We start from the raw sequence: 26,559 nt of genomic DNA, 5'->3' as shown, positions 1-26,559 counted from the left end.
ATCATTCCAAACTTTAACAAAGCAAAACTGGGGTTAGATACAGAAGCAACCGCGAACAGGGCTTCGTTATGTTTGGTCTGAAGCTGCGTGTTCGGGCGGAAAGTATATAGGCTTTGGGACAGCAACATCTCCAGAGCTGTGAGCTAAAAGATAAAAACTCATCGTGATTGAAACCATCACAATAATCGGCGCTGGATCGATTTCGCAAACGAAACTGAATTGTCGTGAATAGCTTTTTATGATGAAATCCATATTTTTATGTTTCGACACAGACATGGATGGATTACACCTATAGTTAGTTTTAATTTGGGCTGGATTACGGTTATATTTGTATATTTTTTTTATTCCACGACTACTTTACAATTAGGAAAGGTGTTGAAACGGTCAATCATTCTTGCACCCAATCGTCAACCTATACTTCAAGGCAAATGGTCTCCACCAGGTTTGAACATTCTACAAAACTTTTCACAGTCTTTTAAGGCCACCTGTTATTATTTGTATTTTGTATCAGTTTCTAATGGAAAACATGAAATGAAATTAAACATAAAATGTAATATGTAATCTCCACAGTAGACAGAATCTAGCCCCTGATGTGGCACTGTCTTAAAACCAGCGACAGCAATTAGCGGATAGCAAAAGTTTAAAATGAAATATTTTTTGACCCAACATTTTTTACAACTTTAGCGCAAGCTGGTTCGACGACATCACGTGACCCCCATCGTTATTTCCCCGAACAGCATTCGCATCGGCCTACGTGAAACCTCTCCACCCAGCCACCAAAACGTAATCCACATTCTCAAATGTTTTTTTTCTGTTTTTTGCCGCAATAGTTGTTTGCGGTTGCACGGACAGTGTATCATGAGGAGCAGCTTGTGCCACATTACAAGTTTCAAAGAAAGAGATTGCGCGAAAAGATCTTGAATTGAAACTTTAATTACCAGCGGTCTTTTGTTTGATGTCCTCTATTTTAACTGTTTTGTCATTCGAGTTCTGTTTGCTTAAACAAGAACGAACTGGATTAAACCGGTGCCAATTCAGTCCGAGTCTAACCACCTGCGTTTATTGCCATCGTAACTTAAAAGCTGTGTTTTGCTGACAACCCCAAGGGAAAATAAAATGTCACAAGATTTGTCGAGATCCCGCACAAAGGTGCATTGGTTAAACCTAAACATAATCTAATTCAGGTGATGGGCGCGGTATTGTTTTAAGTGTAAATTAAACTTAACACTTTTGACTGGAACACAATAATAACCATATGATAAGCAATGTGGAGCCAATAATATGAATTTTTTTTCTCCGTTTTGGTTGCACCTAGTTTGGTGCCCAACGGATGACGGTGATTGTATAGTCACCACAAAGTCTTTGCTTGGCCGTTTGGTCAGCAAAGTCGTCTGATAGTCACACCTGCTGCACTGATGAGACCTTTTAGGTCGAAACAGTGGCCATCTGTCTGCAGCTTATACACAACACTAATAACCGCTAGTTTTTGGGGGTTTATTTTTTACAACTGTTTTTTACAAAGTACGACTGGCGATGATAATGTCAACAAACTATACGGGTGAGTACGTGAGGTTTTAGCGAGTAGGTGAGAAAATAATGTACAGCACCGTGAAAAAACCTTATATACAGTACCGTTTCAGAAACAAATGCTGTTAACAGTAAAGGCACGCTTGCGCTGTACCAGCACCGAAATTTTGGACGAATGCATTTTATGAAACTTTCTACGTTATTTCAGCCAAAGCTAGCGCTGCCTACCAAAATGTTTTTTGACTCAAAAAATGCCCCTGGCGGATGCTGGCACGTAACCAAGAAAAGCAAGTAATAGGAGGGCATAACATTTACAATGAAAATAGCGGACCCGGTGGTACACAATGAAATAGAGACGGTGGCGTTAGGCTTGTTTTAATCAAAACGATACAAATACATCCTGTTCAGTGAAATCAAAATCCAAGGTTGTTGTGTGTTCAAAGGCCGTTATAGGATGGTGGGTCGGATGTTTTCGACATTCTGTCCTCGCTGTTGTCGTTCTTGCAAACGATCATCATCTCTTTTTCTTCTCGCATCACTTTTTGTCTATACTTGTACGGGATGTTAGGATCACGTGGTCCCCAGTCGGGATCGCACTTTAGCAGTTCCCGTACTCTCTGTAATATTGTTCGTTGTTGATACTTGGGATTTACACTTAAAAACGTAACAAACATAATAGCCTATATGCATTTATATATATTGTTTTGAAAATATTTCCTAAAAATACCATACCTCCGTAAAGGAACCAGTAGCTCTGGGATGGTTGCAAAGCTGGTAAATTGCCCAACCGGGAATAGACAAAATGGAAAAGAGGGAAGAAAACCAACCCAAAACCTCGGCCCAACCAGGGTACACACTTCCATTATAAGTTGCTGGACTGTAGAATGCCAGGTATGTAATCATGAGAAGCTGCACAAACATCAAAACAAGTAGTGAAAATATAAATCATGTTGTTTTTACTTACGGTTTATTAAATTTGACCTTCAATGTTTACATGTGTTGCATGACTAGTTTCTGCGTTTTCTTAATTACGCAATGTGCTATAGGTTTGATTTATGCCATTCGTTTTCAACATTTGTGCTTCGTGGCCCCCTGTATATCCACAAAAAAACGCAGAAGGTCAAAACCATTTTTAGTCAACGTTTATATCACGCATTCTGTGCCAACCAGTACAGATGCTCGTGGAGCTCCGGAGAATGCCCAGTCCCCCCAGGGGTACATGAGCCGCCGTGAGAAAAACTTGGTTTATGCTAATTATACAACTAAGTATAACTTACAACAATAGTAATCGGGGTCAAAATCATCCAAGCAAACCACCACCACTGCCAGAGAAATGGTCGGTATCCTATCATGCACTCAATGTCGTAAAGAAACCTTTTCACGCCTGCAAAAACAAAATTGTATTGCAATATTTCATTTGGAAGATTACCACGGGGCAATTTATAGCGCACTCACCGTACACCCATGATATGCAGCATATCTCGCAGACCGCCGCTATCATAAGAGAGAAGCCAGATGCATACCAGTCGACCAATGTCACCCAATACATACCACTCTGCAAAAAAGAGCGTGTAGTGCAACAACGGGAAGAGGCAGTTATATGACATTAAGATTAATTTGAGCTACTTGATGTACTAGAGTCAATCAGTTTGTGGAAGCGCGGTTTTTATAGATAGCATTTCCCACTCTCCGCCCGGAGGTTCATAACACATCCAGTAAGCGGTTGTTTTCTAAGTTTGCAATTTTTGCAATTTGCAATGCGGCAACAAGCGACCTCCTTAAGGTACACAAAACTTGCAATTGGCAACTTGACTCTACTTGTAGTTACATATGCCGGAGATATTTTTGCAAACAAATTTTGCATTACTGTTATGGGCTGTGTCGTGTTGTTAGGTTCGCAGCGGAGAACAAAACACGGAAATAATGAACTTGTCACTGACCTCGGTTACCATGGGGATTGCGAGGATAAACATCGTAACACACAATCCTGCCAGAAACTTGACCCGATTTCGTCGAAAAATTGCAAACTCATCCAACAACCCATTGACAACGGCTTCGATCATTCCAAACTTTAACAAAGCAAAACTGGGGTTAGATACAGGAGTAACCGCGAACAGGGCTTCGTTATGTTTGGTCTGAAGCAGCGTGTTCGGGCGGAAAGTATATAGGCTTTGGGACAGCAACATCTCCAGAGCTGCGAGCTAGAAGATAAAAACTCATCGCGATTGAAAACCATCACAATAATCAGCGCTGGATCGATTTCGCAAACGAAACTGAATTGTAGTGAATAGCTTTTTTTATGAGGGGATTAAGAACGAAATCAATATTTTTATGTTTCGACACATATACATTTACGGATTAAACCTATAGTTAGTTTTATGAGGGCTGGATTACGGTTATATTTGTATATTTGTTTTATTCCACGACTACGTTACAATTATAGGAAAAGTGTTTAAAAGGTCACATTCTTGTACGTTAGTTTTGAACGCTGGCAATGTTAATACAGCAAAATTACTTTAATTGAAATAAAGTTTGTCACATTATTATTTTTTAGTTTTGAATGGTTTATAGGGCTCCAAGAAAGTTTCTATAACCACATCAACTAATACCATTTTTACTGGACAATGGAATAAAAAGCATGCAAGGAAATCCAAGCCACCAAAATGCAACAAACGACCATCGATCTATAGATGAATTCGATGTTTGAGCGCATTTTTATCTTGTTTTCCGCTTTTGAGAATATTCGTTCAAATTAAAATGACTTAAAATTGACTGAATGTAGCGTGGTGGTAATGATCTTACATCTCATGGCAACAATTACGTCAGTGATAAATAAATCTCATGCACGAAGTCTAACAACTTCTTTTACTTTGTCGGTGTTTTAATGAAATGTTTCAGATTATTTTTAATGAACAGATGCAGGTGTTGCTGGCCTTGGGAAAACACCTCAGGTAATCCCACATTTCCGGCTAAAACGGTGTGTCGATGCAAAAAGCTGACAAACGCCCACTGCTTTAGACGCTGCTGGCTTGCGTAGAACGCAAACACGCGGTTGTACACGGAATAGCATTACGAACTAATAGCGTAGAAACACACACTTGTTGACAAATTATTACCGGCTACCGAGGGGGGCAAAAGGGCTTGCGAGTCGGGGAACCACCTCACTCAACTCGTTGCTGCAGCCCGCGCTGCCCCTAACTGATACAGAAGCATAAAGAAATGATCTCATGGTTAGTTTAAACAGTCACACTCCAATTGCACAATAATTCGCATCACCATTGAATTTCTACCGTGCTTCATACACGAAAAATACATGTGTGTGTGTGTGTGTTTTCTCTTTGTATGTATTTTGTTGTTTGTGTGTGTTTTGTGTGTCTGTGTTTGTAATGTGCATAACCATTGTTTATTAAGTTTCTACTGTGTTGTGTGTGATAGTGTTTGTTCTAACATGCAACGCATTACTAACATGCATGAAAAAGTTAATTAGTGCAAATTACAAAAAAAATCACTTCTTGTCAGAACTTCTCACATGCCAAACCTGAACTAAATTTAGTTTGGCTTGTTTTCCTATTAGTATGTGCTTGTATCCCTAAAGGTCACGCACAACCACATACACTCATACGACAGGCACTCGACAGAAAAGTATAAAAGGCAAAAATAAAAAAAACAGAAATATAATAATAAAATACGGGGCTCGGACCTGAAATAGAGAACATAAAACGTTATGTAATCCAAAGCTATTTGCACTGGAGTTAGCCAGGCAGTGACTATGCCACAAAATGACCCATCCTGTAAAAGTGCCAAATTCGAGCTTCGGGAATATTGAAATCAAAAAATACAAACTTTACCATATAAAATTTGGTTTTGCAATTGGTATTTGTGTTGGTCTGTAACCACATGCGTTTTGGGAGCAGAATAAAATTCTGATTTTGGGGCACAGCATTAGTTTAGTTATATTTAATATGCATTAGACGCTAGGCCTACTTCTTTCACATCTTTCACATACCTTAATTCCACCTGTATAAAATGATATTTGTTAAAACTAACAGTGGCCAAATTGGGATTGCATTTGGGTTGGTATAAATACTATATAGGAATAAAATTTCATTTACAATGATGTTCAGTATGTTAGATGGATTTGGTTTGGTAAGGTGTGACGTAATTTGGCCACTGTTGTTCTGTTCATTTCAAACCAAAACACGCGGCAGTACCTGACTATCCAAACCAAGATTTAATAGCATGAAGAAAAAAAGAAATGCCCAGAGAGGAGCGCATGGAAGATTTGCGACCGCTGCTGGATAGGCTACGAAAGCAAGACCTGCACCTGTAAAATTATACAGCAAACTTAGCGTACGACTTTTAAAGTGGAAACAGTGGTTGCGATCTACTGACAATGTTTACCGAGACCATTTACACATGGAAAACAATTAAAAACTGGGGTAAACACACAGTTAAAATCAAGAAAACGGGTGATCTAACCAGTTTGAGCCGGATTCATCCGATAGAAACTGGTATATTTAAGAGGAATTATGAGGCTTTTACGAAGGTGGTGGTAAAACATTGCTGCTTACCCTGGTCAACCACGTCTGCTACCTCCCGCCCTGTTTGGAAAGCCAAAGCTCCAAGTACGGAAAAGACCACAAACCCGGCTAAAATACTCGTACCGCAGTTAATCGTGCAAATCGACAAGGCATCTCTGTGAATATAAGAGACACAACTCATTTGTTAGCATATACGATTCTCTTTTGGCTTTAAATCGCGAAGGTGAGGTAGTAAAATCGTTTTATCCATTAACTCTTAGTCAATATCGTAAAGTTGTAAGTGCCACATGAAATGGGTATATTGAATACAGAACACATGAGCTTGCAATCTTGATTTTACCGGTTCTACCTGTAAACGTTGTTGTCGAACTTGTTCAAGGAGGAGTAGGATAACAACACGCCCCATGCAGCCCCAAGCGAATAAAAAATTTGCACTGCGGCATCGGACCAAACCTGTAGAAAAGGAAAATTGTCTTATGGACGTCAGCAAATAGAAAATGCTGACAACAATACGTTGGTTTCCACTACGTTGGTATTTTATTACTTGGTGTCAATGCCGGTTTTGTTTGAACAATTAAAATGGAACAAAAAGCTAACTTAAAAGTGTAAACAAAAGTGTACCTACTGCTTCTTTAAACATGGTAAACAGTTACATAAATAAACGAATGAATGAATGAAAAATGGTGGTCAATGCTAAAGGAAGTTGCCTATCATTGCTGTGTTTGATATATTTAACATATGGTAAGCGCATATAACGGCTCGTATTTCACTTTGAAGCGAAAAAGGAAGTAATATATAGGACATCCCTTTTTCGTTGAACGCGATGTTGATAGTTCATTTGTTTACTAAATTCAAAAATAATATTTTCGCACGTATAACGTAATTGTGTGTGGTACCCGTATTTCTCCAAGCTTGGTGATATTGGGCGTGATGTAAAATTTCACTCCGTCTAATGCTCCTTCCTCCATAGCTCCACGGATAAGCAGAATGATGAGTACCAAGTAAGGGAATGTGGCGGTAAAATAGACAACCTTAAAATCCGAAATTTACCGTTTTTTCGTGCATGGAAAAAGCTATGTCATTTCATTGCTTTAAACAAGGGATAATACAGTCAACTTATCATTTAAACCACAGTCGTCTTCAAACATAATTAACTCAAATTTAGACAAATACTGTTCAGGGAAAACCTACTCGATGTAATTATAGTATTATCCTGTTTTGAAATGGTTTGTGTGCACAAACAACCAGCCACAACCGCTTGATGGAAAAATACAGGATCATTACACGGCTGGTGAAAAACACTGGGAAATTCTCAAGTTACAGAAATGAATTATTTCCTGTTCTTTGTTTAAATTTATATGGTATCGCCGAGGCCCGCTAGCGACGCCTACGAACTAATCGCCAACCTTTCCACTCCACTTCACTCCTTTGAACAGACAGAAAAACACGATGACCCATGCCAAGGCGAGGAAGCCAAACAGCTCCCATTGCATGTTTCCCATCACATCAATTGAATTTGTCAAGCGAAGCACCTTATACCTGTTGACAACTTATGTTGTTATTTAACGCAACTCTATACGGGTAAATTGACTTGAACTTGGTTTTAACTAGCGCTGAATGTTTAGACCGGAACGTTCCAAAATGCCATTCTGGTAAAAGATTTCTTGGCGGCATTACGCCGTTTCGGAAAGTAATCCACAGCAGATGCGTCCCAAGTAGTAATGAGAAACTTAAATTTTTTTGTGCACTTATTTAAAAACCTCGCGTAGTATACGTTTTCCACTGTAAATTCACAATTGTTTATTTTTTCATGTAAATTCAATCGTTTCGGTTAGAACTTTGTTACTGTCAGCCTAGTTTTGACCCGTTTGCATTTCGTCCAAAAGGACAAACAAGTCATTGCACATGGATTACTGTGGATTTAGATTACTAAGTCCCAGGTCTTCGTGCCCGCAGCCTTGTCTGCAGTACTTTAAATCCGGACGGGCAATTGTTGTTTAAAGAACTCACGTGAAGTACTCCTGAGAAGCTGTTGTAAATTCCACGCAGCTACCATTTACTTCGGTTGCGTTCGCCCAGTCGGTTCGATTCTGATAACCCACCGCATTCAGGCTGGCTGCCTCCACGGTGGTATTTCCAGTTCCTCCGAACCAACCATAGCCTTTTGTGCAGTTTACTCCCATCCAAGCAGGTGGGGTATCTACCGCACTGCCATCTGGACATAAATTTTAATGATTATGTTCAAGTGGTTTTGTTCTCACCTTCACAACGAACAGTGACAGCAACAGCACACAACTGCAAAATTTGTGTTTGTTTAAGAGCGCTCATGTTGTCGCAGGGATCTGAACAAACATTTTTTATGCACACGACAATACTTGGAAAAACACTACGGTTTGGTGACAGCTAACATACATCAAGCTCTCGGTACATCGCAGAAGTAATGCCATGCGTACGCATAGCAAGGCGGGATCGCCCCACTGCGCAGGCCCTTTATATTTGGCGATCACAGCTCTAATATTCTGATCATAAGGTTCACAGGCTTCGCAGCCAAGGCATTGCAGCCAAGCTGGATCAGCCACTTTTCCCGACAAGTCGGAGCGAGATCTGAAAAATCAAGCACCCTTGAGGTTTGAACTCACGACCCTGGGCTAACCAGGCCCAACGCTCTACCAACTGAGCTACAGGAGCTCATTGGCTTCACGGGGTGTATTGTGGCCAAGGTACACTGGTGCGCAAGCGCACAACCTGTCAGGCGACCTTCACATGCGTAGAGGATCTCCACCACCGTAATCAGACAACGGGTACACCAGTGTACCTTGGCCACAATATACCCCGTGAAGCCACTGAGCTCCTGTAGCTCAGTTGGTAGAGCGTTGGGCCTGGTTAGCCCAGGGTCGTGAGTTCAAACCTCACCGGGAGCTTGATTTATCAGATCTCGCTCCGACTTGTCGGGAAAAGTGGCTGATCCAGCTTGGCTGCGAAGCCTGTGAACCTTACTCTCGGTACATCATACGTTTTAGGCACTATTTTGCCTTTATATTTTATTTGCTCCTGTGCATCACTTCTACTGAATAGTTGGTAACCGTGGTAGTTTTACTTTTTATATTTGAAATTTTTGTGTGTTTATGTTGGCGCATGAACACACTTCCCAGCTTCGTGTAGTCTGTGACTCCCTGGTTTACTACAGTACGTTGTGACCTAGATAGATAAGTAAAACAGCGCAGCATAAAAACGGCTGTGCCTCAGTCGCGTAATGACAAAACAAAACATCAGGAAAATACGGTTCAAATTCTCATTCAAAACTAGATCTTGTCTTCTAGAGTGGAAAAAGTTGTTTTTTAATCTTTTGTGTTGTTCAGAGGACAAAAACGCTTAATATGCTGTTGGCCCTCAGCACAAAGCGACCATTGACCCCCATCTGCAATCTTGACCCAGATCTTAAAAGAATGCCCCGGTTGTCATCTTATTTACTTGGGTTGGCACTTACTTAACGACTTGTCACGACAATAGTCTGTGTTCCAGTAGTTGCCACAGGTCGACCAGGGCAGCGATGAAGTGAAGGAATTAAAAATGAAATGTAGGCTGTATGCAATAATAACGTTGTAGTAAATGCATACAACGAACGAGACGATGATCATGCAATATCCAACCCCTGAAAACACATAGACAAAAATGTTTGGGGCTATTTCTGTCTGAAAATAAACATTACCATTTAAAATGAAATATTTTACCTTTGAATAATGGAGATATTTTCCAAATAGATATCGGGCCAAGAGCTCCGAACTGCCCAAGTGAAAGTTCAAGAAAAAACAAAGGCATTCCACAGATAAACAGGAAAATGAGATACGGAACTAGAAACGCACCTGACGCAAAGAAAGCACATTGAACAACTTTTCAACAAAACAGATATAACAATTAAGTTATGCATACCATACAAATAGTTTTTCACACCAAGGTGGAAAATATTGCTCATTCATGTGATGACTTACCTCCGCCATTTCTGTAACATAGGTAGGGAAAACGCCAAATATTGCCCAATCCCACAGCATAACCGATACACGATAACATAAAATCGATCTTTTTGTCCCATGTTTCACGTTCCGGCTCCTGCAAATGGTCAATATCGTTATAAACACGCACGACACCGAAAGAAGCTAAAATATACCTCATGGTTTTTGGAACTTGCTGAATCTTTTCTTTCCATTGTCAGGTCTTGAAATAGCTTTTTGTACGCAAGAAGGGTTTTTGTGGTACTTTTTTCTACTTTCTACAGGCGTAAGTTAAAAATTATGAAGAAAATTTAAAGTTTGAAATAAAAACATCAGTTGCAACCAGAAACCCTTAAAAATTTTTAATTTGCGGTTTGATTATCGATCCTCCTCAGTCCTGTCCGTGTAAGGGAAAAGGTGTTGCACGTACAAGTATAGGGGAGACCGGGGATAGGTCGGACGGTTTTGGGAAAATTGCTCGTATTTTTTTTAAGTTATGAACCTCATTCTTAAATTTTATTTTGTTGTAAGTAGTAAAGCATTACTCAAAAAACAAAAGGTTTTTCGTTCGTTTTAGCTCACTAAAAATGATCATTCATCCCATTTTTTAAACAGGTCTCAAATGTCCGAAGTCACCCCGGCACCGGGGTAACATCAGACGTGACTGGGGATATCTCGGACAGCAAGTTTTAACAGACGTTTTTTTGTTTATTTAACAAATAACTGAAATCAAACTTGGCACAATATCAGTATTGGGGCATTAGCGCATAAAATATATTTCAAGCTTTCAGGAATCGGGGCGTGGCCACTTATCGTTTCGACCCTTCCACACGTTCATGCTTTGGGTAAATGGTGTACGTTTAGCGGCAGCACGGATATCATAGATTTTAGGGTCAACAAACGATTTTTCATCTTTGGGACTTTTTCTTACTGCCAAAATTCAATAATTTCATCCAGCTATGACCGATGATTTTTCATAAAACTCAAAAATTGTTGCATTCTCACGATTTTTTGCCATGATGTCCGAAGTATCCCCGATCACGTGACGACATAGACATTCTTAAACTATGGCCGTAGTTTTAAAGGTTACACAAAATCACCATTGGCCTATCCAAGAATACACATATGAATATGCAATCAACCCAAAATTACTGCATTTTGATTAACTGTGACTGATATATACATATACAATTTGAAAAACTTGGTTTCACTGATAAATTGACTTTTTCGATTATAACTTTTTAAGCAGACGTGATTTAATTTCAAAGTTCCTGTTAACGTTTGATGGAGACATAAAGCTTTTGTATAAGTGTCTTAACAATACCTAATTGTGACGTAAAATACCTGGTCCGAGGTATCCCCGGTCTCCCCTACGTTCTACACACAAATGGACATATAGCAATGCCTCGCCGATCACCCACTCCTGACTGTCACACATATAAGAGCCAGATACAGAGATCGATAATAGCACCAAACACACAGTACTTGAGAATCGTCGTTTTAGCAATGTCGGTTTGCTCAAATCGTTAACAGGAAAACAAAGCTTGGCTTAAATAATTCCCCCAAAAAATTGTTCGATCATATGGTCAGTAACCTTGTTACCAAATAACCGCCTGCACCCCTCAATTTTCTTTTACGTCGTGAGTATAAACGCTTTTAATTCTAATCGGATTGTAATCCCACAAAGAAAACATTCTGTCCCATTATTCTTGCTGATTGTTCAGTTAGGCCCTCCACTCCTCAGAGCTCCAATTTTACAATGGTTCGATTTTGAAAGAACGCGTATCGACCACGTGCAACCACGCAACGTTTTTTCTTTTTTCCCATGCCGAAGCAAAGCTATTGCTACAAAGCTACAAAACCTTCCACTCATCCACGAATCAAGGGTACATGCGTGGAACGTGCTATTTGCGTCACTGGCATAAATGCACTTTCAACATTTAAGAAATCATTGACCTATAAAGTATGGACAATCATTGACATGGTTTTGTTTTTAATCCCCTTCGTGAACACGTGTAACCGGATAAGAAACTGTGTGTCAAAAAAATGTGGAAAACATGCCTTGCGCTCACCGCATTCCATGTCAAATCCTCTTGATAAGTTGTTTTTGTTTCTTGCCACACTACATGAAACATGCCTGTCAGCAACAGCAAAAGCAACTACTTGTTTTTTAGGCTCAACTGGCGCAAAAGCTTGTTAGGGCAACCTGTTTTTGTGAAAAATCACACGTCAGCGTTGGGAAGAGTCGCTCAGTATGTATGGGTTGTGCAATCGAATTAGTTTCGACCGAGTACTATTGCTCAATTCCCAACAACAGCAACATGACAGTTACATTTTGTTTTATGTATTTCCTCATTTAACACAAGTACAATGTGCTGTAGCACGGTTTAATAAACGGACTTATACGGTTCTTTTAACTTAACTTGAGTTTTCGTTTTCCAACTGAAGCACCCTATTCAAATATTTGCAAACTGGTTGGTAAATCGCCGCCGCGTTTACTGCGAGTTCGAGTAGTACTTGATTCGTTCTCTGTTGACCCGAATCCAGCACACAAACAAGATTTTAAGCCTTCTTACTGACGTGTGCTCTGGTCATTTTGTTTTCGGCGAAGCATTTAAAACGAGGTCCTTAATCAGCGGGCGACTTGCCGTAAAGGCATTGTTGGTTTCGTTTTACAGCATTTCGCTGTTGGTCTGTCCTTCTGCGCCGTTAACATAGTTATTCGATGAATTTATACTTGGGGGTGGTATACTAAAACCAGCGGAGTCCCTTGCAGTTGCAATTAACCGGAACAAAAATAACCTTTGAACGACTAAACACAATTAGGAAACGCCGCATGAGAGGACTTTGCTATTAATCATTTGGTAGAAGACAAGATTATGAGCTTTTAACTCTGTGTTGTACCAACCGAGCAGAGAAATAAAATGGTGGGTAAAATTAAAACAGCTGCCTCCACACTAACGGAAATGACAACTTTCCTATTAGGTTTCACGTTACATAGCGCAACATGCATAATGTTGCTGTGAACTTTTTGTGCGTGGCATTACAATCATATGCGCCATTCCAAAATGGAACCTCACAAAAGTACAATCAAACATGTCTGCGTTCATCAAAAACCTTTGTCGATCGTTTTCATTTATTGTCAGCCTTTTGTGACTTGATCTGTCAACACTACGACGCCAATTTCTGGTAAAACTACTGTTCACGGAAATATTTGACAAATGCCTATATCCGGTTGGCCGATCCAACGGATGCCACAAGTTGCACTGATGAGAAGAGAGTCCTTTTCGAACATGGAAATGTGTGTGTGTGTATCTAAACAATTTATCTACCACTCACTGTGACCGGTTGTATTGCTCAAGCGCATCGTTGATCAGTTCGAGGCGAATCAAACGCACTTCAATACTTTATCCAGACGGCATGTTACATCCAATTCACACAACGAGGATACACAATAGGGAAACAACGGCATGACAACGAAACGGCAACAGCAGCGTTTGGAGAGTTATTTTGGATAAAGTGTCGTGAAGGAAGGACAAAGATCTTATTTTTTTGGTGTCTCACAAGCACCTGCTGGCTTGTACATTGTACAGCTAGCCTGAACTTACAATCGTGTGTGGGATTGTGACGCAAACATAAACGGACTTTTGTCGTTTATGTGAAGTGTGCGAGCCCAAAGCAGAGAAAATGGCAAATGTACAGCTGCGAAGTCTGCTAAGAAAGTACACGGAATCCAGCTTTACACGACTCAGAAACGATGACAAACTGTTAAATTAACCGAAGAAATTAACCTAATATACGTGGTTTAAGAACGCGGAAGTGTTGGTTTAATCTAGGTCCATATCTTCTTTCGTGTCTTGCGAAGTTGGTTCTTGACTCGCACTATCCACTGGAGTACCTTCCGAGTTCTCGGGGGGCGATGATTCGGTCTTTTCGCCCTCCTTGGCTTCCTCAGACACAGGTGGCGGCGTCTCCTTGGGCTTTGGTTTGGGAGTGTTCATTATGGACTTGCACGTGCTTTCCATCAACTAAAGGCAAGTATAAATTGTACACTGTAAGTCCACCACCACCAAACCGTATTATGCGGTACAGAAGTTACTAAACACGGCCAGTCAAATAATCAACATCATAATTTTTTACGTGTAAAGGTTTTTTATAGTGTCCACGTCGAAAAACACGAATGTCTGAACGAAAAGTATCCGACTGGTGTCTTTTTCTCGGTCGAATTATTCACAAATAAACTGTGGCCCGAAAAAATATATTTTGTGCTTCACTCAGCATATAAACCCAACCTTTGAAGGTAAGTAAATACATTCCCAACCTGCCGGTTTTATTTGATCAACACTCCGTTAACTACAAGCTGGAACGAGTTGCGACAAGTCCAGTTACCACATTTTGTTAAAAAAAGTCGATAGTCAAAACCGACGATCCATAATTCTAGATCTGATCGCATTCGTTGCAAATAGACGTATCCACATCACCCCCAGCAAATGAGTCGGACTAATACTTAATCACTGTGTACGTACCGGACAATTTAGAGTAATTACCTATAGTTAACAATGTTTTATTACTTAATTTCAGTAAATATCATTCTGCGGTAAACGGCGTATAAACAGCCTCGTTTTTTAGTTTTCGTCCATGAAATCAATACGACATCGCATCCGCAGTTGGACAACAACAATACAGATTTGACCTCTACACCCAATTCAACCAACGAACTCCAGTGATAATCGGTGGAGCAAGTGCCCGGAACAAATAGGGTCGGCAGTTCAAACAACATTGCAAGCGAACTTTGTGAATGTGGCGTCGACCACGTCGCAGAATCACAGCGACCTCAAATCAAATCGAGTTGAAAAGTTGTACAGGATGAGGTTTGGGACTACTTCTGCGGTTTCAGTTTGCTGCCATGTATGTCGTCGGGGCGCCGGTTGACGATTTCGACACAAAATTGTAATCTTGTTAGTAAATAAAGCATGAATTATTGATGGTGACTGCGATTTGCACAAACTAATTGTTTTAAAAACTTGGAATATGTTCAACAGTCCCTATCTACCGTTTCGCACAAACGCTCTGGGCATTTGTTAACACTGTTAGTTTAACGATTCGTTACCTACACCGACAAAAACTATCACATATTCACCTATTTAAAGAAAAATAGCGCCTAGAATCCAGATTCAAACATCACAATATCAAAAAACAAAAACCATTTTGTATTTGCCAGGCCCACACATTACCAAGATCTCGGCGAAATTTGCAACATTGAGAACTGTAACACGGTATCATTCGCTTTAAGTGCGAACTACAACCACTAACCACATATTGCGGGTTGTTCTCACCTTGAGTTGCGAATTGATATCGGAAACTTTCACCGCGGGGTCCACGTGTTTCGGGAGACCTGCTTGTTTTTGCTGCATGTCGTTATACCACTGCGCGGTGGATTTGTAACTTTTCTCCACTTTCTCAACTTCCTTCTCGTCGATGTGAGCGACACTCTCATCCTGTTTAGAGAAACACGCGTTTAGCTGATATTCAAAAATGTGCTTTGCGATAAAAAATGGACTTCAAATGAAAGCAAAAATGAAAAATACGTTTGGACCACCGGGAAACATAATAAATATAACTGATCAGTTGGTTCTTCCGCCATGCACCTTTGTTTAAAAAGAATGCATTTTTCTGACGCTTCGTCAGTCCGGACGACTTTTGACTTCCTTATTGAATACAGGGGGATATGACAAGGGCCCATATCCGGTTGGAAATACGCGTTTATGGAGTTTACAGATAATAGCGAGTGTAAAACACTTTACAGTGTTACAAAGATGGCACTTATCGGTTCAAACTAAAAACAGTTCTGGTCATTTGTTAAATTTGTGCAATATTTGACACTTGACATCCTTATCGCATATTCGCAACAAAACGAAAGTAAAAACATGGCTTGTGGTTTAACCAATATATATTGCAGTGTAGTTTACACACCGCAATGCCTGACCAAATGTTTATTTGCGCAGTGTAAAATACATACCTTCTCCTTGTAGCGGTTAAGAAACTTCGAAATTCTTTGCAACGCTGTCCCTAGGTGGTTGAATGACTCGGGTCTGGCATTATCTTCCGTGTATCTGATGGACAAGCGTGGAATAAATCATTAGAACGTTCTTGTGTTGGATCGGACGATAACATTTCCTCATACGTAGGTACTGTTTTTTTTACAAATAAATCAACCGGAGAACGTGTTTCCTGGTGCGCGCACGACGAACTCCTCTGTGTGTACGGTTTGCGCAAGCAGATTTCCAAACTTTGTTTGCGTTTAATGTTATCCCGTTTTTCTTTGAAATTGAGATTGATTTGGAACAGAGGCTTGAAATTGTGGTAAACGGATAATTTTATGTTTTAAAAAGCATATTTTATGCCTGAACAGAGATTTGCGTTTTTGGTATTTGTTACATTTTTCCGATAGAATCACAAACCACGTCGTTGTGACGTAGATGTTGACCAAATTTCGTAATAACATTCCACCGAGGGTGATTAAATGGCCAATGATTCCGTCCGATCGGTGCCAATCACCGTCAAGGACGAAATGTGTTTACCCAGTGCCTACATTGTCGTAGTCGACACTTTGACTTGGCGCCAACTACATCTCCACACTTTGTGCAGTGGTGGGGAAAGGTCGGGTGAAAACGAATCAGTCAGTAACAAGCAAATTCCAATGGATCTGAATTAAATGCTGCAGGACCGGCAAAAAAAATCTCGCCAAAAGATTGGATAAAAAAAATTTCTGTTGCGTTTGGGGCATTTGCGGCTACTTAAAAGGAAAAGAGTTTGTTTTTTTAATAAGCGTATGTAAGATAGTATTAGCATTCATTCAAACAAATTTCCTGGTATAGATAAGAAAAATTCAAGCCAGAAGCTGTTTGCCAGCATCGGCGGTTTGAAAAAAGCCAGCAGCAAGTGGAAAGTTTTATCCAGTCCTCCACACACACACCAACGCAATCACTCATTCACTGCAGCGCTGGGAGGCTACACAGCTTATCGCAAATATCTTACGAATACAGGACCCCTTGTGTTTGACGAAATTCCTGTTGGATGTCGTGTAACCAAGGGTAAATACCCACAACAGTAAAGGTTTTGCGTCGACAGTCAGGGTGATTGTATATATCTGTCCAAATTCACGACTGTTTCATAACTACATTTTACATTTAGGGATAGCAAGGCAATTCAACTTAAAAGAAGCCCAAACTTTGTCGCCCTAAATGGGGTTATCAAAACCACCCGCAACATGGATGTGGCGTCATGTGTACATTCAACCAACACCTGTGCGTGTGTAAATATAAGATTTGACTGCAGAATCATTCCATGTTAAAAATGAACGCAATTGATTTTTTAAAAACCGGAAACATGATAAATATAACTGATCAGTTGGTTCTTCCGACATGCGCCTTTGTTTAAAAAGAATGCATTTTTCTGACGCTTCGTCAGTCCGGACGACCATATACTTCCTCATTGAACACAGGGGGGTATGACAAGGGCTCATATCCGGTTGGAAATACGCGTTTATGGAGTTTACAGATAATAGCGAGTGTAAAACACTTTACAGTGTGACAAAGATGGCACCTATCGGATCAGCTGTGTCGGCAGAAAACTGAAAACGATTCTTGTCATTTGTTCAATTCGTGCAATAGCAGAAAGCCAGGGTGATTATATCTGTTCCAAATGCTGGACTGTTTCATTTGTTGTTTCTTGACTACATTTTAGGCAATTTAGAAACCCAAACTTTGGTGCCCTAAAAGAGGTTTTCAAATCTATCCACAGCAAGGATGTGGCGTCATGCGTAAACTTAACCAACACCTATAGGTATGTAAATATAAGATTTGGCTGCAGATTACATGGTAAAAATGCGTTGGTTAGCGAAAAATCAATAACGTCGGCTCATTCTGATATTGGAACAATCACTGCGACAGTGCCAGGGCTTTCAGCATATGGTGCTTGTGAAGGAAATCGATGTGAATGATAAACGGGCGCATGAATAGATTTTACCACGTGATGGAGTAATACAGAAATTTCTTTCATGTCCTTATTTGGGTGATTTTTCTGTACTGTGTTTTTGTCCACATAACAACATATGTTGTTTTGAATGGTATTGCTTACATCAATAGGAATTGTAACTAAAATGTCCGTATTAGTCCATCATAAACACACACAATAAACATTGCCACAGGCACATAAAAATATTAAAAAATATATTTTGACAAACAATACCCTCCACACCAGGTCTTGGCGAACATTTCTTGCAAAGAAGCAGCATAGCTCCGCAGCACCACCTACCGGCGGCATTATCAAAATTTTTTGTTCACGAGCGACGCAGAAAAAACACACTGGCATGGCAACCAATACATCCTTGTCTAAGTTTTTGTTTTGGGAATAACTGTTGACTCACCGCCTTACAACCGGGTCGCCCATTTTCTTCAGTTCGGCCAGTTTGTTGCAATACACATTCTTCTGCTCGTTCTCACCCTCCTCATACAACCAATCCTCTGTACTCTGAAGTACCGACACGAATGTGGTTCGATCCTAACGAAAAAATAATCGATTTTTTAACTGAAATAATGCTTTTTCGAAAAGAAAAAAATTATTGTGATAGACGTTCATGTTGACAAGGCGACAAAAACTGAAAACAAAATTTGTGCAATATTAGACATTCTTATCGGGTGCCGCATATTCGCAACTAAACGAAAGGTCGGAGAAATGTTGACGTTAGCCAATTACCCGAAGGTAAAACATTACTTGTGTTTCAACCAATACTATGGTCACTGCAGACCATAGGTCAATGCACTCCACAACACTGGCAATATGCGTGACGTTTTTTGGTACAAAAGAACTGTTTCAGTTGGTTGTATGCCTCAATTACCAATGTCGCAAAATTGGTTCAAACATTTCGTTTGAAAATTTTGTATGAAAGTCTCCCTGAAAAATGATGTCCAGTGTTTTGTTTGGTTTACCTCTTCAGATATGTACGTTTCATATTTCTCGTAGACTTTCGAACGCATGTCGTAAACATATTCCTCAACAGCGTTTCTAGCGTCGGCCTTCTCCATTTCCTGCTTGTCGTTCATTATCATTTTGTTCTAAAACAAACAAAAAAACTTTGACAGCAGAGCCCCATTACTCTTCCCGCATGCAATCTACATACAAGGCCCTGCTAATGAGTTTTAAGGAACATGGTTTGTTGCAATAAACACATATATACTATTTACAATATATGGATTTGCTCAATTGCCAACACCGCGTTCTTTAAGCAGCCAAATTACCACACATTCAACCTTTATAGAGTAGCGTCACAAATTTATGTGAATAAGTGGAAATTACCAGAATTGCCAGGTATTACGCAATAATTTACTTCAGAAGTAAATTATGTGTGGCACTAGTAGTACATACTCAGAAATTAGCCCCAAGAGAATTAAGATTAGTCTACACATGTGTATGGCGTCAATTGGGTACTACGGATAGTCAAAGTCTTGTATTTTAAGGGCAATAAGCTGAATCTTAACATTTGTAACATTTTTAGAAATTTTTGTTCATGTATTTCATGATTCCCACCTCTCTCTCAAACATGTCGTTGACGTCAGAATCAGAAATCTCCATGTAGAGTTTTGGAAGGATCGGCAAATCAGTTGATTTAGTTTTCTTCTTTTTCTCCACTGGTTTTTGGGCCTTTTCCTTCTTTGCCGATTCGTCTTTTGCGTCTCCGTTGTCTGTTTGTGCAAAACATGCTTACGCCTAGCCGCCACAGGATAGCAATGAAAGGGCATCGCCTCCAGACAAATACAAGCCACATAAATGATGGATCAAGATTATATACTAGATAAAGTATGTTAGTGTTTGGCACTCATCTACAAAGAGAAAAACATGGCAAAAAGCAAATTCCTTTTTTACTTCTAAAGCATTCTGCTACCCACCATAGAACTGAAAATTTTTCAAACAACAGTACTGAAAAATAATATGGGTGCCACCAATCTACACTAAAAGGGCTTGCAAAAGTACAAGTTTCTTGCAAGCATTTCAAGCATAAGAAAATGTATTACCGGTCTTACCACTGACCGGGTTTAAAATAAAGATCAAGTATATTTTCATTAGAAGATATTACAGTCTGTTTACATTCTTCTACTTTTTGTCACAGGCAATGACAAAAAAATCGCAATTTACTTACCAGGGGCTGGGTTGGCATTTTCATTTGTGTTGTCAGGGATGCTATCAGACTGAACTTCCTTTGGTTCATCTGATGTCGGCTTCGCTGTTTCATCTTTCATTTCTTCATTGTTAGCTTCATTCTGTTGTGTGTCCATCGGTGTGTCTTGAGCTTTTTCCTTACCTCCATTGACTAAATTCTCTTTGGTCGCTGACTCGGTTTCCATGGGTTCCTCACTATTTCCATTAACTTGTGCTGGAGTGTCAGGCAACTAAAAAAGTAATACAAAATCCCACATATTTTTTATTTTAGCTCAAGGACGTGATGTCTGTAGTTGAACAGAACCAACCTTTTCAACCATTGAAGCTTGAGTGACTGAGAATATACCATGAATGTTAATTCTCACTTTAACTTTTACTTTGGCTGCATCACCATCTTTCTTGGGGGCAACATTGTTTATGGTAAAAGTGCCTAAAAAGCCACAAGCTGTCATTTAACCTTCTTTACCCAAAAACAATTGTATATTGTATAATAAACATATATAAGGAAAAATCTTTTTTCAGTGGTTAAGTGTTCATTATTTTATTTTATATGAATATTGGTCAAAAATACCTATTTCTGGATACGGGTAGGCAATCTCATTAGCTGTACTGTATTTAGCTTGCAAATCAAACGGTTCTTTTCGGTAAAATGTCAACATTTTTGAGAATGGCGCCTGGTGGTGCTTGGGAAAGATGTCCATATTTCTGGGGTAAAAATGTAAGTTTTATAACAAATATAGTTTTCAAACAAAGAATATAATGAAAAAATTGAGATGGTAATGCATATTTCCCAAGGCAGAGCTTGGCACAAATAAATATAGTATGTGCCTTGATTACCCAAGGGAGACACTGGTAAAACACAACAGTGGCCACAGGCTGATCTAAATTGATTGACAGAAATCTGTTGGTAAATCTACTTTCTCATTAAAAAATGTGTTTGGGGTTTTTTAAACATAAAAACTTGAAATGCACATAAAACTTGAAATGCACTGCTATGACGAACCCTTCTTCCTCAAGTGGAGCTTTCCAGAGCAGTGATATGGAGTAAGGGCAGCACTCAATGACTGTAAAGTCTCTCACTTTGAATGTGGGCGACAACATGGCACACTGTGCACAAAAAATCACAACAATCAGTGCATAATCTGGAAATAAATAGAGATGTATGAATTACCTGTAGAGCACACCCACGGGCAACAGCTTCATCCGCATTCATGGTAGTGCTTGGTTCCATTCCAAACACTTGTTGGATTGTGGCTTTCACTGCTGGGATCCTGGTGCTTCCACCCACAATCTCCACAGCATATATATCCTCTTTCTTTAGCTCTGTGTAATAGAAGTTTTAATTGGATGCCTGCCAGTAGGCTTTTTGAAATAAATAATCCCTAAAGTAGGAGATAAAAACCTATTGAACGCAGTCTGCCAGGTTACAAATTATGTAAAATTTAAATGACTTCACATGCCACAATGTTTTAAATTCATAAAAGAAAACATGGCTTCATAAATCACTTGGTACGCCATGAATGATCAACCTGCATGACAGGGTTTGGCTGACCCCTGCTATAAAGTATTATCCTAATATGTTTAAACAAAACAACTGGAAAACAATCAAGAGTGACATTATGTATTACTTTTACTCTAAATGGGAACACAGATTAACTAACCAAACCGAACTAGAGCACCATATTAAAGTAGGATATCCAATAATCAATACAAATTGGCCTCTTGAAAACATACTACAGGGCTATGCTATGACTTTATTGTAGAATTACCACTGTAAATTTGAAAATATTCCTCAAACAGTTATTTTTGACATTACTTACTTGTTTCCTCCAAAAGACCCTTTAAAGGCCCATCAACCCTCTGCAGAAGATCAGCACAAATAACCTCAAATTCTCCCCTGTGGACAAATCAAAAAATTGGGTCGAGAATTCAAGGATTTATTTTAAAGCTGTGATCATTTTCTCATAGTGTTTGAAAAAGTTTTTGCTCACCTGTTCAATTTACCCCTCACATCCTTATCTTCCATAAAGCACTCAATGTTCAAAAACATATTACCCGCATTGGATGACAACTGTTTTTTCAACTTTTCACATTCTGTCAGCAACCTGATACCAGCTCGCTTGTGGGTAGTCACATCAACTTTATACTTTTCCTGTGAAGTAGAAAGTCATTTGGATTGTTCTTGTGCAATACAAGATGTTTATTTATATTATGTGACCCCAAGGTTTACTGGCTTCACAGTCATGACATTGCAGTCTAGGTAGACCGGCCACTTTTTCCATGCAAGTCTGAGCAAGATCTGAAAAATCAAGCTCTCTTCGGGTTTTAACTCGCGACTCCTGGGTTAACCAGGAACAACACTTCACCATCTGAGCTACAGGGGCTCAAAGATTGAACAGGATTGTGGTTAAGACATATTATAGTATGGGCTTCACATACAGGTAGGTGATCTTCCACTAGTAATAAGTAGGGATGCACCGAAAGTTCGGTTTGCCGAATTTATTCGGCCGAAACTAAGGTTTTCGCAATTATTCGGAATTATAACTTTTTTATTGCATATAACGCTGAAACGCAAAGTTTAGAAAAGGTCAAAATCATTGTTTAAACTGTACGAATATGTTCGTTTCATTTGTTCACTTTCACAGAAATGATAAAAATCAACTTTAAGCACTTATGGTACAGAAGACGAGGTTATTCTTCAAGCGCCAAAAAAGGCTATGTGATAGGATAAGATGTAATCCAGTATATGTTTTGTTTAAATTTATTGCGTTTAAAGAGATGGATACCAAAATTAGTTTCGGTTTATTCGGCTGAATTAATTCGGCAACTTTTGCCGAATATTCGGTTTCGGCCGAATATAAAAATAGCTGTTTCGGTGCATCACTAGTAATAAGCATGGAGCCAAATATATGAATTTTGATTGCAGCTTACAGGATCTAGCACTATTATGGTGATTCCTGTCTGTCTATGGTGATTCCTACTACGGCTGCATTAAATACCTACCTAACAAAATTAACTAATCCATCCAATAAGTGAATTTGTTGTGAAAATCAAGTTCCAACAAAATATGTGAAAAAAATATAGTTTTTATGTTACCTTAAACTCTGCACCAAAATGTTGAGCAAGTTTCCGATCAAAGTTCCTTCCACCGAGATATGGATCGAAAGTAATTCCCAAAACCTGTTGAATTTACCCAAAATAATTTGGTGTTAATCAACAAACACATTCTAATCTATATCACTTGCCTTCAGCTTTCCTTTGTTAAATGCCACAGCAGAAACCTGCATAGCTGAATGCCCAATGTCAACAAATACAACAATTCTGGGTTTCTCCTCAGGTGCTGGAAGATCTTGCTTGTAAATCCCATAGGCCAGTGCCACTATATGCCAAAATTTATGTTAAAGTACGCCTAATTTACATAAAAGAGATAAGATTAAAAAGTCATTACACACTAGAGTTGCAAGTGTGGCATACAAACAGGCTTATAAAAACATTCAATTATAAAAACAATGAATACAAACAACTATTTTTTTATATGTAATCATTTATCATGGTAAAATATAATAAAAAATTAGCCAGATAGCAAACCTGCAGTGGTGTCATTGAACAAACGGAGGCAGTGCAGACCAGCAACTTTTGAGGCAGCAAACAAACTACGCCTTTCAGTGTCAGTGTAAAAGGAAGGGACCTAAAACCCCAAAAACATAAAAGAACTCAAAATACAAAATTGCGCCTGAAAACAACTTACCGAAATAACAACATCATTGACAGGCTTTTTCAGGTTGTTTTCTGCTATCATCTTTAGTTTGGTTAGCAACATGCCATATATTTGCTCAACACTGAAAACAGTTTGTTCGCCTGCATACATAACCTGCACAAGGGAAACGTTTAGGCTACATCAGTCTGTACTACATTAGTGTTTTTATTTCATAATGAAAATCGTTTTTACATACCTCAAAACCGACACCACCAGATGACATTTTAACAACTTTGTAAGGAAGATGAGGTATTTCACTTTGCACATACGGATCGTCGAAAGGTCGACCAATCAGTCGCTTAAAGTTGGTTATCGTATTTTTGAAATTCGATACAAGCTGTAGAATATGATGATGCAACATTGAAAGGTCAGGTAAGGTTATGGAAGGACAGGTCATTTTTAAGTTCGCATACCTGAGATTTAGCTGCACTTCCAATATCCCGTTCCTTGCTTGTTAAAGAAACTATTGACCTAAAATAAAGATGAAGATAAACAAACAACCAAAATTAACTAATACAGGCAAACAATTAGATACTTACGGTGTGTTTCGGTCACTGAACTCATTGGCAACTGTTTCGATACCACCCTGTCTTGCCACAGCAATAAAGCAGGAAAGATTACCAACATCACAACCAACCACTGACATGGTTACTGAATTTTATGTGAGAAACTTTTTCTAAAGCAGTGTTATAGATTGATTCAATCTGGCAAAAACATTGTATTTAGTGAGGCATGCGAACACCTAAAGAACAAAGGTATACCACAGAAAAAGGACAAAAAGCAATAAAACACCCACTATTCTGACAAAAATGTTGGTGCAGTGAAATGGTATTTTAGTGCTCCAAGTACTTTCACATTATGTTTTTTTAATTGTTTTCTCTTTTAAGGTTTTTCTTTTACAATGCAACTAATATTTGGACAGAATAAACTAAAAACTTTGTGATTTTGCACATTTTCTTTGTACAGCTGCTTTAATTATTTAGGCTACATGTTTTTAGACAACATTTACAACCACCAGCACATCATTCATACATTCAACAAGAAATATAACAGGAAATGAAAATTAAAGTTTATTAAGCGTGTGACGTTAAATATCACTTCTTTCTTTGCATTTGTAACACAAACAATTCATTTTGCTAACTCACTGTCTAAAATGTTTACATAATCCTACACAGGCCAGAATCGATTTTCTTGTTTAATATGTTCAATTTATTGTCTACATTCCATTCTAAAGAACTATAGTGTTTAGGACCAGATAGCGCTAAACGTTTCTTATGTGTTATACTGACAGCACTGTTCAGATACTTACTCTAAACCAAGTTTACACCAGCGGACTTACATAAGATTAAAACCCACACTTCTTGGAGTATGGCTGGGATATACAGCATTTAACCGTTAAAATACATAAAAGCGAATTCTGGAATTTTCCTCTATGCTCACTATACACTGTAAAGGTTTACTACATGCTTGCTCTTACAGCCGTATTTCGCTACAGCAAGTTAATTCAACCATAGCTATTCCATCTCTCGTCCGAAAGAAACTGCCAGAATTTACCAGAATCACAAAAAATCAAAAATATCCTGAAATGATATTTAAATTGTGGGACCAAATGTTCGTGCATTGTGCAAAGGTTTTTCACCTCGCGATTCCATCTCCCAACATGCTACCCCTTGTTGATACTCTAAACACCTTTTGGAACTTAGGTTCTAGGTCCTAACGGATGTGAAATTCTCTAAAACCAAACGTATTTTTTAGAGCCTGTTACTTGTTGAAATAAGATTCTGGCAAAAAAAATAGAAAAACCTATAAACAGTGGGGGTCTTCCGATATAAGCAGGGCTGACTTCTGCTTATTTTAACGAGCAGCTTTTCGACCACATCGAAAGCGATTGAATGCTAAATATAACCAAGTAATAATGTTTTCAACAAGAAGTTCACAAATTTAAAGAAGAGGTTCGCAAAGTGGAAGTTCGCACGAACCTCTGCGACGCCTTGAATACTTCTTATAACTCCATAAAATATCTCAGGTTGAGATACAAGCTATGTTTTTTATGTCATATTTGCCACAAAGTGAAACGTTTTTGAAGAGCACTGTATTTATTAAACCAAAATTGTAAATGGGCGGTTTTACTTGTCACATTACTTCATCGCAAATTACCGCTAGGTGATGCTGGTGCTTGAAGGAATAATCAACCAGATGGCAGCATTATTTGAGCGCCGGGTGATTGGCAGCATTATCCAAGCGCCCGACCCGTATACCAAGAATAAAACCTGACCGGGTTTCGTGCCCATGCAGGACATCCTGGGTTCAAATCCCGGTGTGGTCAACTAAAAAAAAATAAGAAAACTTGATCGGAATTCGTGGCCAGGATATCCTGGGTTCAAATCCCGGTGTGGAAAAAAAACAAAACACCCAGGTGTGTCGTTCTGAGTTTCAATGGACTTCGCGTAACAACTTGAACAAAGAAAAAGAGTTTTTATAGCGAAATTGGAGGCAAACAACACGTTAAGTCAGCCGTCTACGACTT

General features: G+C 39.1%; 2 protein-coding genes and 1 non-coding gene across 4 annotated transcripts; 1 reads left to right on the top strand and 2 right to left on the bottom strand.

The window, feature by feature from the left end:
- Positions 1 to 1,494: 1,494 nt before the first annotated feature.
- Positions 1,495 to 10,471, bottom strand: LOC145912581 (sodium- and chloride-dependent GABA transporter 1-like). Of its 2 annotated transcripts, XM_083000104.1 has the most exons (16): positions 10,234 to 10,471; positions 10,058 to 10,175; positions 9,800 to 9,931; positions 9,564 to 9,720; positions 8,576 to 8,577; positions 8,079 to 8,283; positions 7,475 to 7,607; positions 6,965 to 7,099; positions 6,418 to 6,521; positions 6,099 to 6,223; positions 5,739 to 5,851; positions 3,468 to 3,596; positions 2,983 to 3,082; positions 2,805 to 2,911; positions 2,260 to 2,436; positions 1,495 to 2,144 (listed from the first exon to the last, which is right to left on the bottom strand). In XM_083000104.1, exons 1-16 carry the CDS (start codon positions 10,270 to 10,272, stop codon positions 1,965 to 1,967), a joined length of 1,956 nt encoding a protein of 651 aa, XP_082856230.1. In that variant the 5' UTR covers positions 10,273 to 10,471; the 3' UTR covers positions 1,495 to 1,964. The 2 variants fall into 2 exon arrangements, with proteins under 2 accessions (XP_082856230.1, XP_082856229.1); XM_083000103.1 differs by lacking the exon at positions 8,576 to 8,577 and having other exon boundaries at positions 9,556 to 9,720; positions 10,234 to 10,470.
- Trnat-ggu (transfer RNA threonine (anticodon GGU)) lies at positions 8,916 to 8,989 on the top strand. The gene has a single exon. It is a non-coding gene; the product is annotated as a tRNA-Thr (tRNA).
- Positions 10,472 to 13,320: 2,849 nt separating the features above from the next.
- On the bottom strand, positions 13,321 to 24,732 carry LOC145912509 (heat shock 70 kDa protein 4L-like). The gene is made up of 20 exons (XM_082999991.1): positions 24,572 to 24,732; positions 24,446 to 24,503; positions 24,229 to 24,369; positions 24,024 to 24,146; positions 23,864 to 23,963; positions 23,521 to 23,654; positions 23,372 to 23,455; positions 22,267 to 22,427; positions 22,096 to 22,172; positions 21,447 to 21,598; positions 21,279 to 21,382; positions 20,847 to 20,980; positions 20,584 to 20,705; positions 20,256 to 20,505; positions 19,646 to 19,800; positions 19,048 to 19,173; positions 18,486 to 18,619; positions 16,077 to 16,170; positions 15,394 to 15,555; positions 13,321 to 14,085 (listed from the first exon to the last, which is right to left on the bottom strand). The coding sequence occupies exons 1-20, from the start codon at positions 24,676 to 24,678 to the stop codon at positions 13,885 to 13,887; spliced, it is 2,619 nt and encodes an 872-aa protein (XP_082856117.1). The 5' UTR covers positions 24,679 to 24,732; the 3' UTR covers positions 13,321 to 13,884.
- Between the last annotated feature and the right edge of the window lie 1,827 nt (positions 24,733 to 26,559).

Source organism: Ascidia mentula, chromosome 8, assembly GCF_947561715.1.
Source record: "Ascidia mentula chromosome 8, kaAscMent1.1, whole genome shotgun sequence".
NCBI lineage: Eukaryota > Metazoa > Chordata > Ascidiacea > Phlebobranchia > Ascidiidae > Ascidia > Ascidia mentula.
The sequence above is the reverse complement of the archived record's forward strand: the minus strand, read 5'-3'. Positions and strand labels throughout refer to the sequence as shown.